General features: G+C 38.3%; 1 protein-coding gene across 5 annotated transcripts in view; it reads right to left on the bottom strand.

The window, feature by feature from the left end:
• Nucleotides 1-20216, bottom strand: part of PLD1 (phospholipase D1) — a 205797-nt gene that overhangs the window by 63759 nt on the left and 121822 nt on the right. For 4 of the 5 annotated variants that reach the window (XM_045502972.1, XM_045502975.1, XM_045502971.1 and 1 more), the window contains 7 exons: nucleotides 13332-13442; nucleotides 11008-11208; nucleotides 9775-9988; nucleotides 9077-9190; nucleotides 3712-3840; nucleotides 2849-2967; nucleotides 1328-1441 (listed from right to left, as the gene is read on the bottom strand). In XM_045502972.1, the coding sequence (XP_045358928.1) occupies nucleotides 1328-1441; nucleotides 2849-2967; nucleotides 3712-3840; nucleotides 9077-9190; nucleotides 9775-9988; nucleotides 11008-11208; nucleotides 13332-13442 (1002 nt within the window). The remainder of the gene's footprint in view (nucleotides 1-1327; nucleotides 1442-2848; nucleotides 2968-3711; nucleotides 3841-9076; nucleotides 9191-9774; nucleotides 9989-11007; nucleotides 11209-13331; nucleotides 13443-20216) is intronic. The other variant, XM_045502974.1, reaches the window with a different exon arrangement.

Below are 20216 nucleotides of genomic sequence, written 5' to 3'. Positions count from 1 at the left end.
AGCCTCTCCTTGACTGGCCTTTTCTACGGCTATTTATTTCCTCATTTTCCAATTATGAACACATTTATTAGAATCCTTGTGACATAAAGATTTCTTCATTTACATGTAAACTTAAAACATTTTTGAGGGAACAAAAACCAGGCCCTTTATAGCAAATGTTATAAATGGAGGACAAAGAAACTTTTAAACATATTTTGTAAAAGTAGGTGAGTTATTCCAGATTGATTAACCCTTTTAAGTCATTTTGCAACCCACCAGTGATAATATCAAACATATTAAAAAAAAAAAAAAAGAAAAAGAAAAAAGAAATATAAATTTTTTTGAGCATTTGATGTTTTTACAGTTTATGTATGAAAGGTTATATAGATTAAGAATGCACATTCTTGGGGCGCCTGGGTGGCGCAGTCGGTTGAGCGTCCGACTTCAGCCAGGTCACGATCTCGCGGTCCGTGAGTTCGAGCCCCGCGTCGGGCTCTGGGCTGATGGCTCAGAGCCTGGAGCCTGTTTCCGATTCTGTGTCTCCCTCTCTCTCTGCCCCTCCCCCGTTCATGCTCTGTCTCTCTCTGTACCAAAAATAAATAAAAAACGTTGAAAAAAAAAAAAAAAGAATGCACATTCTTTTGGGGCACCTGGGTGGCTCAGTCAGTTAAGCATCTGACTTCAGCTCGGGTCATGATCTCATGGTTCACGGGTTCAAGCCCCGCATCGGGCTCTGTGCGGACAGCTCAGAGCCTGGAGCCTGCCTCAGATTCTGTGTCTCCTTCTCTCTCTGCCCCTCCCCAGCTCATGCTCTCTCTTCCTCTCAAAATTAAATAAACATTAAAAAAATAATCAAAAAAAGAATGAATATGCTTTCTGTGAGACACTCTCATAAGGGACATGCTTCCTAATGATTGTTTTATATCAGCTGAGAAAATTATCAATCACCTACCATGTGTAAGACTCTATGACAGCTACAGTGGGAGGAACAGAGGCATAAAGGACATGAGTGTGTCACTAAAGAAACTGATAATACAGATGAAATAAGATGGACATATAAAGATAATGATGAACACCCTACAGTATAGAATAAAAGACGAGTGACAGATGTAACACGTGCTGAGGAAGGAAAAATGTGCATTGATCATATTTATAAAAGAGCTCTAAAAAGAGGATAAATGGAATAGATTTTTAAACAGGAAATATAATACTAAGTTTTACAAGACCTATTCAGATATGTTTTGGAGTGGCACTCACTGAAAAATATGAAGCCAATGTACTAGGCACTTGATCTAATAAGAGTAAGTCTACCCAGGAGCATTTGGTGTAAAAGAAAAGCCAGACTTACCTGTACATTGGCATGGACAGACCCAGGCACTTGATATTTCAGCTCATGGGCTGTTGTTTGAGATTTTGGAAGCAGAAAAGGATACGAAAGGGACCGATACTTTGATTTCATTATCTAAAATGAAGAAAAACAGATTAAAAAGAAAAAAAAAAAAAAGATCCAGATGAGAAAATAGCTCCATTCCTCCCTACTTTTGTGATTATAAAAGAAATTAAGATTCATTTGAAAAAGAAAAATGTTAACCGTGAATGTTTCTAGTTGAAGAGGCAATAGATGATTTATTTTTGTGCTCTTTCCATTTTCCAGTGGCAGAGAACTCCTTTTTCCCTTCCTCCTTTACCTTTTGGAGTAAGGCATGTACTGTTTTATATTTTTAAAGAAAGCCTAAGTGTAATCTAGAGTTATAGAGGTATATAATTCCAAAAATTGTATTTTTTTTGTAAACTGATTTCTTACTATCCTGTCACAGCAATGTATAACTGTATATTATATTTTAATAATTTCACAAGAAAATTATATAGAAGAACCATACGTCATAAATTCCTATTAATGTGCATTTCAGTTATTTCCCATTTTATCAGAATTATTAGAAGCAATGTCCAAATAAATTACCTTGTTGAATTACTTTTTAACGTAAGTACCCAAAAAAGATTTTCTGAGATAAAGGTTGTATACTTTTTAAAAAGTTTTTTGGGGCTTACCAATTTATCCTGCCAGGAACAGAGTATACAAGCAACAGAAATCCCCAAACCAATCACAGATACTAGCAGGTTAAAAGTAATGTCCCTTCATTTATTCATTCATGCTCCCTCAATTTTGGTTAAAAATATTTCCATTATTTCTAAGAGGTTATCAAGTTTATGTAAACGAAAGCTCACGTTAATGAAAAATAAGGGGAGACTCTAAGCTGTTGATAAAATAATTTTGTCCCAAATTATCAAGGACGCTAATGCCTTGTCATAATTCATAGTAAATAAAACGGAAGCTTAATGACACCAGGATGGTAGGTACTTGAGTTCTTCCTCTATGTAATGAAGGCGTACTAAAGACGTCACAGTCTGGACAAAAGGAAATTGGCTCTATCTTCTCACACTGCTTCCCTTTGCTCAGAATCTCCTTCCAGAAGCCTGGACCAGTATGAACCCAGTACAACGCCAGGACGAGAAGGACTTGAAAGCTCGAGCTCTTTCCTCCACACAAGGCCCTTGCCCCCTACAACAGCCTTCTAGGTGACCATCAGTCCAAACCAGATGCTTAATCAACACTGAGCATCCAAAATGTTCAAAAGATCACAATAGGCCCTGAAAGTAGCATCTATCTCTCCATGCTTCGAATTGCCTGTGGTGTGAAAGTTTAGGGACATTTTCTTTTTCTTTTGCCCACAGACCCCGGCACTCTGGCAACCAGGCACTGAAGAGCAGACGGGCCACCACAGCCCCTTCTTGCCAACCCTCTGGGCTCCTCCTCTTCCAGGCTATTTCTCTTCACATGGACTGAATCATGATAAAACCATCCACGTACCTTCGTGAAGTTCCAGCGCTGGATGAAGTGACGTGCTACGTCACGAGCTGCCTTCCCGTGAACTGCAGAGGCAATGTCATGCCATGGCATCCGGGGAGTGGAGTGCCTGTCAATGAAATCTGCCCAGGTGCCCCGGGCAAGGATCATCACTAACTTCTGTGCCACAGACACAGCCATCTGATTCCAGCACTCACCCCAACCATGATATGTAAAAGGAAACATGGTAATGTTCACTATGCGTATATTACTTGGCTTGGGTAGGACAATACCTTTAGAGCCAAGAAAAACATAGCTATCTATTACATTGAGGAGCACGGTCCCCCAAGTTCCTCCCCCAACAGGTTTCCATTTCACTTAGTACAACATAATCCCTAGTCAAGGCAAGATGTGAATTGGTGTAAATTATCTAAGGCTGTGTAGTTAATATTACATTTTTCTTCTAAATCCTGTTGAAATAACCTCAGGCTGTATATACAGTTCTGTCTTTCTCTTCTCTTAGACACATAAGCACAGTGATAATCTGAAAATGGGTCATTTTAATGCTGGAAGATGAAGATGATAAGCAGAAAAGGAGATCAAAGGAAGTCACCTCTTGCAGAATTACAGATTATTACCCCCCAAATATGCCTTGATGGAACCTGGAGGTTTCAAACAGTAAGCTATGTTTCATGCTCTTTTCTTATTATACTTACAAGGAAATGTCCTTGTGTATACGACTGGATCATAGTCCCCAAAGTTTTACCAAATATTCAAAACAAAACAAAGCAGAATAAAGGACATTATATCCTGTACATGCATACTTGCTGAGATGCTGACAAGTAAAAGACAAAACACAAGCAGCCACCCACGACCATGGTACTCACCAGCAAAAGGTTTATCAAGTTGAACCCAGTCTTTGAACACAAAATTGCAGTAGTCCTTTCCATGCCAGAACCTGGTTTCCCCATGGAGCTCTCCCATGCCTGTCTGTAAACTGCGGAGGGAGCTGGTGTCTGTGAAGGCAGCAGAGACTGTGTTCAGGTGGGCCCCAGGGAGGGAGGCTCACGTCTCATTTATTGAATGGCTAGAGACTTCCGAACTGTTATCTTTAAGCCTTGGAACTAGGGTAGCATGTGTTCATTCTATCTGAGGCTGTGGGCTGGTGAGGTTTCATAATCCATATGAGTTTACCATTAGTGAGTAGTGGGGGCTATAACCAGGTTCATTACTTGACAATGAAATTCAACGTTCTTCTCCCCATCTACTAGGTGACTGAAGAACAGATCACAAAGTTAACCATGAATAAAGAACTTGCTGAGAGGGACTACGAGAGAGCAATAAAGCCAGGTCAGGCAGAGAAACATGAATGGGAGAGGCCATGAAGAAGTCATGCCCTTGGCTCTCTTCAACCAACATGGCGCATGCCCAATACATAATTTTGTCTCTTGCATCTCAGAATCAAGAACCTCAAATCAGCACACAGCCCCTGTTCCTGCCCTGGGATTGTCAAGCTGACTGACACCGAGCTTCATCTTTTTGGGTCAGAAATTCTTTACATGTAAAAGGAAGAATTTGGCCTAGATGGCATCTAAGATCTTTGGCTCTAACATTCCATACTCTCAACATCATAAATGACATCCATAATAACTATCACAAGAACACACAGAGCTTATGATCACATAAGGCGCAAAAGCAGCAACCCACTGCAGCATTTCACAAAGAGCTTTGTCGGGACCATTTTACTTAAGGATGAAAATTCCGACTTAAATAGTTTGTACATTTATGGGATATGGTGGCCACATAAACAACTAAGCAGGAAGACAAGCAGAGCTACAAATCACAAAGCAGCGCTTGGCACAAAAGAGGCACTTAACAAACACGCTGGGTACAAAACTATTCATTGAATGAATAAATGGTAGCACGTACCAGTGAGAGGAGCGGACCAGCCCCCTACCACCACATGTCCCAGAATGGTCTTTCTAAAACACATACCATTGGCTTAAAAGCATTCTAAGATCACCTGCTGCCTGCCCACAGGGAGTCAGGTCCTAAAAGCTGAGTGTGCACAGAAGGTTCTTCCCAAACTGATGCCAATCTCCCTTTCTGGCCCTTGTTCTTCCCCAACCCAGGCCCCGTGCACACCACATTTCTCCCAGTGTTTCGACAGGCGTGGTTTGTTACGCCTTGGTACAGTTGGCACATTATTCCTTCCCGTCCGGAATGCCCTTCCCTCCCTCTCATCCTCAACTCCACATCTTTCTAGAGCTACAATAGCTGTCACCTGCCCTACAGGTACCTCCCAGATCCCAGAAGGGTGAGGCTACCACTAGCATTGCCGTAGAACCATCAGTAGCTGCACACCCTGGTGCCTCGGACTCTGTGACACAATTGTGCACGGATGCTCCCCACGAGTCTGGAAGCTCTTCGGGGTGGAGAGTGTGCCTTCACTGCGTGGTGTAGCTCCTGGCATTTAGTAGGCAATCAATACGTACTTGCAGAACAAAGGTTTTTAAACAATCACCACACACACACACTGCTAATATTCTAACTTAAACTGAATAATTAACCTTCAAAGGTTATTGACATAATCTATAAAAGAAAAATGTCTTAAAAGTGCTAAATATTAACAAAACTAAATAATGTTAAAAATAGCATTCTATTGACTTCTCCCAGTGATTTATTTTCCTGCTCTGTTGAGACTGAAAGGCCAAAGTACTGGCAATCTGTTTGCTCACCTGTAAAATCTTTAGAATAAGCGTGGCATTTTATATTTTTTTTAAAAAAAGAGAGATAGAAAGGAAACAGGAACAAAGAATGAGGTAAATCATGGGTCAAATTCCAAAATAAAAAAAATATATATATTATATATATGGTAATATATACATAAGCTAAAGCTTAACATTTATATGCATACATGTGTTTAAAAATTAACTTTCACCTAACAATCAGTTATGATAAGAAAAACAAAAAAAGCAAATTCTCATCTCAGAAAATTGTGTTGGTACTGATTGGATTCAACCTGCTCATAATTCAAATTTGTTTTTGGTTTCAGTCATGGCCTAAATTATTCCAAATAAGTCAGTCTTCCCCAGAACAAGTTAAATATTAAGGCAATACAGCCAAGGACTCATAGTTAGTGTGACTGCTGCCCAGAAGTGCATGAGCACCTACGAGCAGGAAGAGAGGCTTTTTACATCAGCCATGCTGATCTGAGGGGTCCTCCTCAGTCTGCATTTGGCTTCCAGCTGATTTCATAATTGCACCTGCCTTGTCTTTGGCATAGGTTTTATGCCAGTTTTCTGCAATCCTCATCCCTCAGCGGCCCAGACACAGGCTGTAAAGTTCATAGAAAGGGTGTGTTCCTGCCCTTCACCCATGTCTTCTGGCTTTCCTTCTTCCTCTCTTCTTTTTATGGTCTCTTGACTGCCAAGGCTGCATCCCCTACACCATTACTGCAACACCCGCTTCTTGACCTTCTTTCCTAGTCCCTCCTCCTTCACAAAGTTCTCCCTAATCTTCTTCTAAATGTGCTCTTCGAGCTCTGGCTTCTCCTTTGGCTCTCAGATCCACAGCCCGTTCCAAAGACTCCCTCAACCTTCTCCACCCAGTTGTCCCACCAGGCCTTAAAACCATGTGTTTAACACTAGAATCATTATTATTCCCATAAAATCAAGTCTTCTGTGAGATTTCTGCTTTCTGTTCATAGTTACTCAAGCTCAAACCTCAGGATCAAATTTGGCTCCTTTCTTTTCCTTGCTCTCTTCTCCACCTACCTCCCAGTCGCCACTTCCCAAATCCTATTGAAATTCTGCAGATTCTTCCTTTGGAAAAAGTTTCTCCCATTCACTTCATTCCTGGGACAAGCTACTCAGACTCTCTGTGTCTGTAGTGTAACTTAGTAAAACACCACCCTTAACTCTCCACCCACCCCCCACCACCTGTCTTCTCCAAATCCCACCTCCATTCCTCACCCACCAGGGATTCTCCGACATTTGATAGATGAAGTTCAAGGTCACAGCCTGACCTTCAAAACCTTCCATTACAGGTACAGATCTATCCCACCAATCCAATCTATACACAAAATTTACTAACTCTCATCCATAATTCCAAAACCCAAAAGCTCTGAAAATTCAAATGTTTTCTCATAGCTCATTTGCTAGCAAAATCTGACCTGAACTGACAAGAAGTTATAATCTTTATTTAACCCACCTGGTGTTGCACAAATATAAATGATCTGTTTAGGTGTTTCCCAGACCCTGCAAGCAGTATAACATAATATAGAGTATAGGTATTGCATTACCTTTCTAAAATCTGGAATCTTCTAATTTCTGAAGCACATCTGACCCCTAGAATTTTGAATAAGGAATTATAGACCTCTATGCATCTACCTCATTCCACACCTACATCTGACATGCTGAAATAAACACTTTTGGCACTTCCCACATATGTGTCCTAAGATATAACATCTACCAGGGCACCTGGGTGGCTCAATCAGTTAAGCTTCTGACCTCAGCTCAAGTCACGATCTCAAGGTTCTTGAGACGGAGCCCCACACTGAGCTCTTTGTTCTCAGCACAGAGCCCTCTTTGGATCCTCCTGTTAGTGCATTATCTAATGAACCCATAGTGATCTTGCACATGGCTCCACGCTAATTTCTGTCCACAGCCAGTAAGGTTCACTAGGAGCCCAGGTCATCGTGGTCTTTTGCGTTCAAGTAAAACTGATTTGAACTAAGAAGCTAACCCAGTTTGTAGCCTCAGGAAAGGAAGTTATTAACTCAAGCAAATATTCAGTTTCAGATTTCTTATGAAGAGTTACTCTGTGCTTAAATCAGGTTTCAAGTCCTATGAGACACTATGTTTAAATCACTACATAATTTAAATGTAGAGCTGTGCTCTTTAAACTCCTTTCATTATTAATAGCAGAACCTTGTTTTTTTTTTTTCCAACACAAATTCACATGGAGCTTTTATATATATATATATATATATATATATATATATATATATATATGTGTGTATGTATATATATATGTATGTATATGTGTATGTATATATATATGTATGTATATGTGTGTATATGTGTATATGTGTGTGTATATGTGTGTATATGTGTATGTGTGTGTGTATATGTGTGTATATGTGTATGTGTGTGTATATATGTGTATATATGTGTATACATGTGTGTATATGTGTGTATATGTGTATATGTGTGTATATGTGTGTATGTGTGTGTATATGTGTATATGTGTGTATATGTGTGTATATGTGTATATGTGTGTGTATATGTGTGTGTATATGTGTGTGTATATGTGTGTGTGTGTATATGCGTGTATGTGTGTGTATGTGTGTGTATGTGTGTGTATGTGTGTGTATGTGTGTGTATGTGTGTGTATATGTGTGTATATGTGTGTATGTGTGTGTATATGTGTGTATATATTTCTGTGTGTGTATCTATATGTATATATATGTGTGTATATATATGTATATATACATGTATATATATACACACATATATATACATATAGATACACACACAGAAACATATATACACACACACAGAATTTTTCTGGTTGAAGCAAGTACCAATAGAGACGGGAGTATCCAGGGCCCAGCTGCTTGGTATACCCCCTCAGAGCCCCTGAGAAACACCAGGGTCCACAAGTGAGTGACTCATATCCAGCCATGGTAGCTGGGCTCTAGCTAAGTCTTCTAAGTAGTGCCCTAGAATCGTGGCCTTGGAATCCAGCCAAAACCTCATGATGTTGTAATCTGCATTTTTGCTAAATCACAAATCTGAATTATGAGCTCTGGAAGGGTGATAAACTGGAACAGCATTGTGCAGGTTACTTTTGATCTCTAACCCTGAGTTTCCTCATCTGTAAAAGGGAGTCAATCTGTAACACTATTATGGCCAAGCACCACCAGTGCTTAGGGTAGTAACAGGAAGTCTGCACACAATAAGCTCTAGCTTATGATTTTACTATGGTTGCCATTCATTACGAACATTACTTGTCCCTTTACTTGTCCCCTGATCTGTTGCCAAATTCCTCTTCATCCCCACCACCACATTTTAGGCCCTATTTATTCAAATACCTAGTTCTTACAAAAGCTCCTCAGATAACCATTTCAAATAATACATGTGGTGTAAAAACTGCGCAAACAGAAAGCCAATCCAGAAACACACTCACTCTGCTCATGCAGCAAAAGCTGAAGCCTAAGGACATTCTGCGGCTTCACACATCACTTACCAACATTAGGTCTAGTGAGTCCCTGCTCAGACTTACTGGAAGAGTGAAAGAGTTTCAGGTGGGGTTTTAAACCATGGATTAAATTCTGACGACTTCTACAGTGATTACAATAACCTGGAGAAAGTTGAGAGTTCTTTTTTTTTTTTTTAAACACAGAAATAGATATATATCAAATTTGCTGCCCTGAAAAGCAGGCTCGATCATTTTTAAAACTAGGCAAGGCTATAAAACCAGTCACAAATTCTGTGCTACAGAAAACTGTAGAGCTTTAAGACAAATTTGGAAAGAACAGTAAATTTACAAGATGTAGAAAATCTAGTGTTTGAAGATAAAACTTCATATATTTCTGGCTAGGAAGAGACAGGAAATCTCTTCTATGAGAAGTTAAGGATGCTTAATACTTTTCTTTTTTTCTTTATAACTTGGCATTATTTTAGAAATGCTTAGACATCCTGCTACCATCAGAAGTATGAATTGTGGTTGTCACAACTACTTGTGTGACTACAACAATAACTCTGTTCTAAAATGAGGCAAACTAAGCCACAAAATGGAATGATATTGAATAGGTGATAGCCACCTTTCAGCATTACTCATGCTACTCCATTACAGAAAGACAGGTTTAAAACCTGGTCCACAGTGTCCGGCTGTGAAAGAACAGAACATCATCCAGATAAATTCTAGCAAAGACGAAGACTTACTGGAGGCACTGTCGATGCTGCTGATGCTGTCTGCATCGTGCAGGTGGTGCCTGTGGAGATGTCTGTAGAGGCTAAATTTCGAGAACTTTCTGGATTTTCCTACTCCTTTCAGTTTTGAATCCATATCATCAACGCTCCTCAGGGTGGGCGGATTGTTACTAGCTTTGTTTTTATCTTGAAGGCTTAAGGATTCCATGGACTCTGTTGTTTCAGCCTGAGAGAGTTATTTAAAAAAAAAAAAAGAAAGAAAGAAAAAAGATACCTCATAGGATATGCTGCAATGTGACCCTTTAATTCTAGTTGAGCTGACGTGTAAAGTTCACACATGATGGTCTAATAGACACACAACAATGTGTGAGGTCAGCCACAGGGCATTGGAGGATTCTTGTGAGCTGCTTAAATACTGGCAAAGGAATACCAGGCGTTCCATTGTACATCCCCCTGAAGTAGATTAAATTCTTGAAATTTCATACCAGTTAACCTTTTTATGTCAAATACAATTACATGAGCTATATTCACCATTGAGCTACTGAATTGCTTCCTCCGATAAACGTGAATAGTGCTTTTTCTGTCAACCGTTTTTTTTTGCTACTTATTCACTAAATCTCTACGTTTTCCAGAAAAGTCACCAGCATATACAGCAGCAAGATAAAATGGAGACCATCAAAATTTTTAATGAGTGTATTGATATTTTGGCAACCATTAGAGTTAAACCACTAAGCACTGTTTATGGATATGGCCATATGGGTATTTTGGCAGCACTTGATTTAAAAGGTACTTTGAGAAGTTATGAAACTCCTGCTTTCAAAAAGAAGTCCCTCCATGACTCCAGACTGACTTATCCTATTTTTGCATGTTTTTAAGTAGGAAGATTTCAAAAACCTTTGCAGGTACTTGTAGTAAGGCTGCTTATTTAACTTAAAGCTCAACTGATGCACATTTTTGTTTATGAACATTTTTTTTTCCAAATAGGAAATGAATCTTTCGTTCAAATGGAAAACAGGAGTTAATTATGAGCTGGCAAATGCTCTGTTGGATCTGTTTTCTCTTACAAGAGAAGAAAGAGATTAAGAGATGCAAAGTTACAGACTTGCTAGGTGGTCTTTGAAACCAGGTCTGTCCATCCAGGAATATGCTTCCCCCAGTGAACCAATCAATCAGTCATGCTATTAACACATACTTATACAAATCATGTCCCTTCTATGCAGTTCCATAAAGGTGAGATTTACTTACTGTGAAGGAACTCAGAGATGGTCCTACAGTGACACGCTTCACACTGCCCACGTCCGTGAGTCTGTGTTCGTTGTCATCCCACCTTCCATAGGCCAGGTCGATCCCACCCACAAAAGCCACTGACTGGTCGATGACAACAATTTTCTCATGATGAGCCCACAGATACACGCTGGATGATACATGATCTGGGTGCCTCATCACCTTGGGAGGGAAAAGAAAAAACCCACGAGTAATGCACTTTTTAAAAAGTTCTTCATGTTTTAATAAAATATATCTGTTTTATCCCCTGAATAGCATTTTCTATAATTCAAATACCAGAATATGCTCTGTATACACCAAACTTCTAATTTCATTCTCAGTGCTTACAAGAGGAAGATTCCTGGTTACTTTTTTAAGCCTCCCCACCAGCCCTGCCCCATACCACATTTGGGGGAAGCTGCCATTTAACTAGAAATGTGGTCACATATTTCAGTAAAAGCTGTAATACCTTTTGTAATGTAAGAGCTGATTCCTTTTTTTCTACCTAAAAGGCTTATGCTATACCTGATCTTATTTTAAAAACAACAAAAAACTCTGAAAATGTTTAACCAACATCTACCTCTGAGAAAATTTTTAATAGGTATATTGATATTTTGGCAGCCACTGAGTTGAAATTGCAAGCATATGGATATAGGGATATACATACTTTGGCAGCTCTTGATTTGAAAGATATTTTGAGGAGTTATTATTCTCCTGCTTTCAAAGAGAATTCTCTTTATTTTTTTTTAATTTAACGCTCATTTATTTTTTGAGAGACACAGAGAGACAGAGTGCAAGTGGGAGAGGGGCAGAGAGCGAGGGAGACAGAGAATCCAAAGCAGGCTCCAAGCTCTGAGCTGTCAGCACAGCGCCTGATGCAGAGCTCAAGCTCACGAACTGTTCTGAGCTGAAGTTGGAGGCTTAACTGACTGAGCCACCCAGGCACCCCTAAAGAGAAATCTCTTTAGATGATCCCAGACTGACCTATCCTATTTTTGTATATCTTTAAGTAAGGCATTCCAAAAACTTTGGAGACTACTAAAGTTCTTAGTAACCTACATTTGTTGTGTGTAGTAAAATACACGTAACACAAAATTTACCATTTTGACCATTTTTAAATGGACAGTTCAGTGGCATTACATACATTCATATTGTTCAATCATCACCATTATGTACCTCCAGAACGCTTCATTTTGCAAAACTGGAACGCTGTATCCAATGAACAATAACTTCCCATTCCCTCCTCCCTGTAACCCCTGGCAAACACCATTCTATGTCTCTATGAATTTGACTAAGTATCTTACTATTTGCCTTTTTGTTATTGGCTTATTTCATCTAGAATAAGGTGTTCAAGGTTCACCTATGTTTTAGCATACATCAGAATTTCATTTCTTTTTAAGACTTAAATATACTCCACTGTATGTATATACAAATCATTATTGAGATTGGGATATTAAAGTGTCCAACTATTATACAATTGATTGTACAATTGTCTATTTGGTCCTTCAATTCTGTCGGTGTTTGCTTTATATATTTTGATAGTCATTATCAGGTATGTATATGTTTACAATTGCTGTATCTTTTTGCTACATTAAAACTTTTAATAATATATAATGTCCTTCCTTATATATTATAAACTTTTTCTATTATAATATCATCTGATACTAGTATAGCCACTGCTGCTCTCTTTTGATTAGTATTTACGTGGAACATCTTCTTTTAGCCAAATAAAAACACATAATTGTTATATACTGTAAGCCTGCTGGAGATTTATTAATTCATATGCCTTGGTGTATCTCAATGACTTGGCAATAATTATTGATAGCTTTTTCAGTCTTTAGTAAATATCAAACTGCTCTTTTTTATTGCTTATTGTATTTATTTATTTTAATTAGTTTTGTATATAACACCTATTAAGAAAAAGCTTTTTAAATCCTAGATGAGCTCTCTGTTGCTATGAACATTCAAGGGACATCACAGGGAGACCACATCTAAGACATTCCAGGATAATCTCAACAAGGAGCAAGGGAACTTGACGAAGCTCCTGAGTATTGAAACAATTGTAGAAGGTGTGTTCTTGGCTAAATTATCAGGTTAGGAGAAACAGAAATGTGAACTCTGCGGACCCCATCGATATCAGAAGTATAAGAAAGTATTTTTGTTTTATTTCTGAGAAGGATCCAATGCTATTCACTCAAAATGTACATTAGGGAATTCTACAAATTACCACTGCTCAAAGCAAAGCACACCTGAAAGACTACAGAATAATACAGCAGAAAGGTTGTTCAGAAGGATGAACCTATTACCTTTATGTTGGGGTGTAGACGCATTAAAGTCCTCTTGCTGTATTCACTGTTGATTCCAAGAGCAAGTTCCACCTCTTTGTAGAGCATTATGAAGATTCTCACCCCCTCTTGCTGCCACAAGAGAGAACACAAGGAGGAATGAGAATTTCTGAAAGTAGGTTATGCTTTTTCTTGTCTTTTTCTTGCCTGTGTATTATAAAGTTTCTTCTATAAACAAGTATAATAAGATATTTAATGAAAAATGCAATACGAGAAGGTGAAACATAAGTATATATTAAGATACAAATATAACAAAAATGTATCTCCCTTCCATTCTTAGGACTTGTCATACCAAGACAGAGTGTCAATATTTGAAAAGGCTGAAATGGTAAACTTACCAGCGAAAAGTGATGGTCTTATACCTGTGAACATTTTCAAACACTTACACAACATTAAGGAAAGTGTTGGCCTGATTCAGGTTGCAGGATTAGGGTTTTTGGTTTGTTTTTATTACACTTCCATTAGTTAAAATAGCAGTGACAAAAAACTCTGATGGCAATAAATCACACTAAATATCCCTTAAATGTTTCTGGAGTATTTTAATAGAATTTTTCTTTATGAAAAATTACTTAAGTAAAAAAAAAACATTTCTTTATCTTCAAAGATGAATATAGTGATTCACATTTGGAACTCATAATTACATCATTAATGTCTATTTGTGACATGACTTCTTTGGAAGTTTCTCTAATGTTCAAAAATCCCTGAGATTTAGCAGCAGCACAAAATTAACATTGATTCAACCTTAGACCTTGGACTTAAAAGAAGACAAATAAGGCCATTGTGAAGGTCAAATTAAATCAAAAGTGCCTGATAAACTTGAACATGCTATGTTAGTAATATTTTTATTAGTATTAACTATCAAAAAGACAATGTCGGGGTGCCTGGGTGGTTCAGTTGGTTAAGTGCCCAACTTCTGCTCAGGTCATGATCTTGCAGTTTGCAGGTTTGAGCCCTGCATTGGGCTCTGTGCTGACAGCTCAGAGCCTGGAGCCTGCTTTGAATTCTGTGTCTCCCTCTCTCTCTGCCCCTACCTCACTCATGTTCTGTCGCTCTCTCTCAAAAATAAATAAGTCAACTTTATAATAAACAAATAAATGCAATATTCTTTAAAAAAAAAGACAATGTCTAATAGCTGGTAGTATAAAAAAAATAGTATTTTCTCTGCTAGTTTGGATAGTGATAAGGTTTTAGCTAAATTGCCCCACACCTGAATGTCCTTCCTCTTCTAGTCCCCTCACCAACATACAGTTAAGAATGTATTCCTCCAGGAAACTCTTATCTTATTTACCCCCACTTCTTATATGACCTTTTTACTTTTTAGGTTTGTATCCTCAGTACTTCTGTGCAGTTTGCAACATTTGAATTTGCGTTCTCTATATCCAGCAGCTCTGAAGCCATTTTGAAGCATACTGCATACATATTGGATAATGTATCTACACCTAGGCATTTAAAATCCTAGAGATAAAAGGTAAGAACTTGTACACAGTACAGCACTTTATAAAGCATTAGAGATACTGGCATATGAAATAAACTATAGTGACAAAGAGTAATTTAATTACAATTTAAATTAACAATCCATGGTAATTAGATATACTTCATAATGGAAATTTGAGTCATTAATTTAAGAAGCCAACTGGGTCGAACGCAACTAATTTATAAGAATTGGTTATTGTTGCAACACTATAAAAATATGAAGTATCATAAGAGTTAATATTTTTAAGTTGCAGGTACAAAATCTTGGAGTACACCAAATATATGTATATAGTTCCCCAATATTGGTCTGCCAATATTAAGAAGCATGTTTTGGCCATTAAATCCTTATAAGAACACATCCCTTCAAAATACTAACACTCTCGGTGTGCCTGAGTAATTCAGTAGGAGAAGTATCTGACTTTGGCTCAGGTCATGGTCTCATGGCTTGTGAGTTCGAGCCCGACATCAGGCTCTGCTGACAGCTCAGAGCCTGGAGCCTGCTTTGGAATCTGAGTCTCTGTCTCTCTCTTTGCCCCTCCCCCGCTTGTTCTCTCTCTCTCTCTCTCTCTCTCTCTCTCTCAAATAAATAAGCATTCAAAAAAATTTCAAAATACTAACACTCTATTTCTTGATGTAACATCTGAAAAGTGCATACATTTTTGGAGGAATATACTTAAATCTATGTTCTGAGCTGCATTAAGGAAAGTCAAATGGGCGATGGATATTAAGGAGGGCACCTGTAATAATGAGACTGGGTATTGTATGTAAGTGAAGAATCACTAAATTCTACTCCTGAAACCAATATTGCAGAGTATGTTAACTAAAATTTAAATTTGAATCTGAAAAGTAAAATGCATTCTGACCCTGAAAAAAAAATAGGATAAAAAAATATATATGTCATCCTATTTCTCTGGTTAATAGCTGACTTTTGGAATTTTCTTATTAGTAATTAAAATCATGCAACTATTACTGCAACCAAGTGCATAAGGACAGACCAGATAAAGAAATAAGGAAGTGAAAGTGTAGGCAAGACATGAACAGATTAGCTTCTAAGAGTTCAGTCACTTAGTGCTCTGCAATGAACCACTGGTGGAGAGCTCTAAATGCAAACTAGAACATTATTTTTTCCCTCTAGTGTTCATATACACTCTGCTATTTGGGTATTTTAGGATTCGGTACTGAATAACAGTAACACAAAATAGCCTCCCATTTAAGGATATAGTATAAAGTCTAAAACCCAAAATTGCAACCCAAATTATAAAACATTATACCTGACATCTTTCATCACGTTTATTTTAAATGAATGAAATTGTGCTTCTTCAGCTTATGAAATTACCATTCTTGAAGGATAGTAGTTGCAATTTAGACCCTGGCCTGATTCTTTTTTTTTTTTTTTTTCCTTATTTATTTATTTATTTATTTATTAATTTTTTTTTTCAACGTTTATTTATTTTTGGGACAGAGAGACAGAGCATGAACGGGGGAGGGGCAGAGAGAGAGGGAGACACAGAATCAGAAACTGGCTCCAGGCTCTGAGCCATCAGCCCAGAGCCCGACGCGGGGCTCGAACTCACGGACCGCGAGATCGTGACCTGGCTGAAGTCGGACGCTTAACCGACTGCGCCACCCAGGCGCCCCAATTAATTTATTTTTTAATTTACATCCAAGTTAGTATATGGCGCAACAATGATTTTACGAGTAGATCCTTTTATGCCCCTTACCCATTTAGCCCATCTCCCCTCCCACAACCCCTCCAGTAACCCGCTGTTTGTTCTCCATATTTAAGAGTCTCTTATGTTTTGTCTCCCTCCCTGTTTTTATATTATTTTTGCTTCCCTTCCCCTATGTTCATCTGTTTTGTCTCTTAAAGTCATCATATGAGTGAAGTCATATGATATTTGTCTTTCTCTAATTTTGCTTAGCATACTACCTTCTAGTTCCAGACCCTGGCCTGATTCTTACAGTTTTCTACTGACCTGCATAACTAATGGATTTTTGAAATAATAGAGATGTTAACACTAATGGATTACATTATTACCCTCCATTTATCAATGCCTTACATTTTCTTCTATATTTTTTCTTTTCTCATTGAAATAAATTAACTCCAAAGGAAATAGGGTAGAGACTTTTAAGTCTTTTTAGCTTATATACAAAAGACTAATAAGGAAGTAAGAAAACTGTTCATTTTAGGTAATCTGGTTTACAATTATTTACTTATATCTGTATCAGAATGAACAGTTAATTAGTGACAAGATGTCTATGATCATAAAGCAATAAATTCCTCTTCTTTTGGTCAAAGTATTACAACACTATCATAAACCCTAAACTACAAAGGGCAAAGGAAAAATGTTTCCTGAAAATGAAGGCATTTTCCTGCTCATAATAGTGCAGCCTTACACAAAATGTGAGAAATAACTGTGCAAAATGAAAGCCAAATTAGAAAAGAAAAAAGGACTGATGTGAATTCTGTAATTTAAGAAATACACATCTGAAGCATCCAATGTTTTACCAATACCTTTTCATGACCCTAGGGGAAATTACTTCTTATTACAGAGGAGGAAGTAAAGTATTAATAGGCCAAGTAGAAAAATGAATGGCCTGGAGGGGATTACACAATGTCATCTTTCTCATCTCTGCTGAAGTCACGTAACCCAAAGGTTAACGGAACACATGTCACACTATAAACACAGTATAAACTTCGTAAAACCGGAGTTTCAAAAGTTGAAAGTTCTGACCTCTTTTCTAATTAGTTTTGAATCAAGTAGAGCAGACATAAGAGTATACATAGTAGGAATTTTTAGGAACTTCACATATACAAAATACATGTGAAGACAACAAAAAGTAAAAAAAAATTTATAGTTGACATCAAAGAGACTTTTTTGAGTCCATTGTTTTCTCTCTGATTACTCAAAATACTGTGGTCAAAATATTTTCTAAATGCAGCCAGGTTTGTCTCCTGCCTCGAGACAGCTTAACTTATGCATCCCCAGGATAATCACCAACTTTATCATTTGTCAAGGACTTCTGCAGAGTGTGCAATATTTGGGGAAAATGAAAAATAAAGGACAGGAGATCACATCCTCACCATTCAATGTAAGCAATGTGAAAAAGCACAAATGCTCCTATCTTTTTTTTTTTTTTTTTTTTTGAACCAGTTCTATTTGAAGCATAGTCTTCAAGGTTGAAGATCTATTTTTCCTTTCCCACACATGCCCTTCTAGCCCACCACTTTGATAAGATCCTGTTTGGTTTTCCTGTGTGGAGATGTGATTATCTCATTTGACAAACCTGAACATCTTTTCCTCCTAAATGATTACTGATTGCAACTCTAGAATGTGGCTTGTGGTCCAGGACAGAAAGAAACTACCTCACAACAAAATCACCCCTGAGGACCTAAACCCTTTTCTGTAGGTCTCCAGGTGGCTGCATTTGAAGATTTTTTTCAGTGCAAGTCCCATCAGAAATATCATGTTCCTAGGGTGCCTGGGTGGTTCAGTTAGTTAATCGTCTGGCTTCAGCTCAGGTCATGATCTCACCGTTTGTGAGTTTGAGCCCTGTGTTGGGCTCTGTACTGACAGCTCAAAGCCTACAGCCTGCTTCGGATTTTATGTCTCTCTCTCTCTGTCTCTCTCTCTCTGCCCCCCTCTCTCTCTCTCTCGCACTCTGTGTGTTTCTCTCTCAAAAATAAATAAACATTTAAAATTTTTAAAAAAAGAATCATCACATTTCTAAGGTTGAAATATACACATTGGGTACACGCATACAGTTGCCATAACTATGATGCACTTTATTTCAACTCTTGGGGCAGTCCATGCAGACCTGTGGGAAACCCTGGGATGCTGACTTGAGCCATAATCAGCCTCTAAGTCAAGGTTGGCTTATGCTACTTTAAATGATAACACTGTTATTCAAAAGGCAAAAGAAATAGGAAATTACCAGTTTGGCTATCACTAGAGAAATAAAATACTGTATTTCTTCCATAAAAACAGCCATTGTAAGAGATGTTTGCCTGTATCTTGGCTATGAGGCAGAGACACAAAATTCCTCCCCCCAAATCTACACAATGAGATAGAAGAAAAAAAATGTATTTATTTTAATCAACCTTGTGGATCTCTGGGATCCATTAATGTAAGAATAAATGTTATTTTTTCAACCCAGTACTCTGTGAAAGTAGTGGCTTTCAGAAGCTAAATAATTTAGGTGAGACAGTGTTTGTAGGCATAGAAAATAACAATTTACAATGATCTGGGTATTAAAAATTTATGACCAAAATAATATGGTATAGCTAAATTAAGGAAGAGCAATTCTGCCAAATGTACCACTAAGAAATTAATATTTAATAATATTACTATTTCCTTAGGAAGTTGTTTTTTTGAGAGAGAGAGAGAGCGAGCACAAGAGCAGGAGAGAGGGCCAGAGGGAGAGGGAGAGAGAGAATCCCAAGAAGGCTCCATGCGCAGCTCAAAAACTGATATAGGGCTCGATCTTATGACCCTGGGATCATAACCTGAGCTGAAATCAAGTAGGATACTCAACCAACTGAGCCACCCAGGTACCCCCCCTTGGGAAATTTTTAAAATCATTACGTGCAATTTAAAAATTCCAAGTTTCACAAAGCAGATGGAATTGAAATGAAGCACCATTATCAGGCAATAGTATTTACTTGGCCATGATGTTCACCTAGGACCTCACCAGGGTTCATGGGCCATAAAAGCAAAGAAAGCCCACACTAGTGATAGAAAAGTCAACTAGACAGTAGCCTGAGGGGAAAACAAACATATGAGAGCTAACACAACATGGAGGGCCAGGCCTGCAGGATCTTTAGAATCTTTCTCCTAAGCCCTGCTCAGGCATTTGCTAGCTTTCTGGAAGTTACTCAGATGTCCTGTAGGCACCTCACACTCAAGTCAGCTGGAATTTAGCTCATCGAACCCGAGTTCTTTCCACTTCTTCCCATTGCCAGACTCACCTTCCTAATACGCCATTTTGATCAGATCACCAGACTCCTCTACCAGACTCGAACCTTCCCCAGTCACTTCCTACTTTCTTCCATAAAGTCCAAACGACTGACTTGGCTCGCAAGCCTCCACATCTGGCTGCAATGGTCTTTCCAGCTTGATCCCTCATCGTACTTACGCTAACACTCAGCTATAATCAGCCTTGTCACTTTACTGTGACTGACAAAGCCTTGGGAATTCCTGCCTCCGGAATGTTTCCTCACCACAGTTTCTACACCTAGAAACTTCTTCCTTTCATTTAAATTTTTTTGCCCATCCTAAATGCCCTAAATTCCTCATATTGTGAGGGACTTCCCCACCAGAGCTTCCCATAGTAGGCACTCAACAAATACATATTGATTGAAACCTACAACAG

The sequence above is a fragment of the Leopardus geoffroyi genome, chromosome C2 (genome assembly GCF_018350155.1).
Source record: "Leopardus geoffroyi isolate Oge1 chromosome C2, O.geoffroyi_Oge1_pat1.0, whole genome shotgun sequence".
NCBI lineage: Eukaryota > Metazoa > Chordata > Mammalia > Carnivora > Felidae > Leopardus > Leopardus geoffroyi.
The sequence above is the reverse complement of the archived record's forward strand: the minus strand, read 5'-3'. Positions and strand labels throughout refer to the sequence as shown.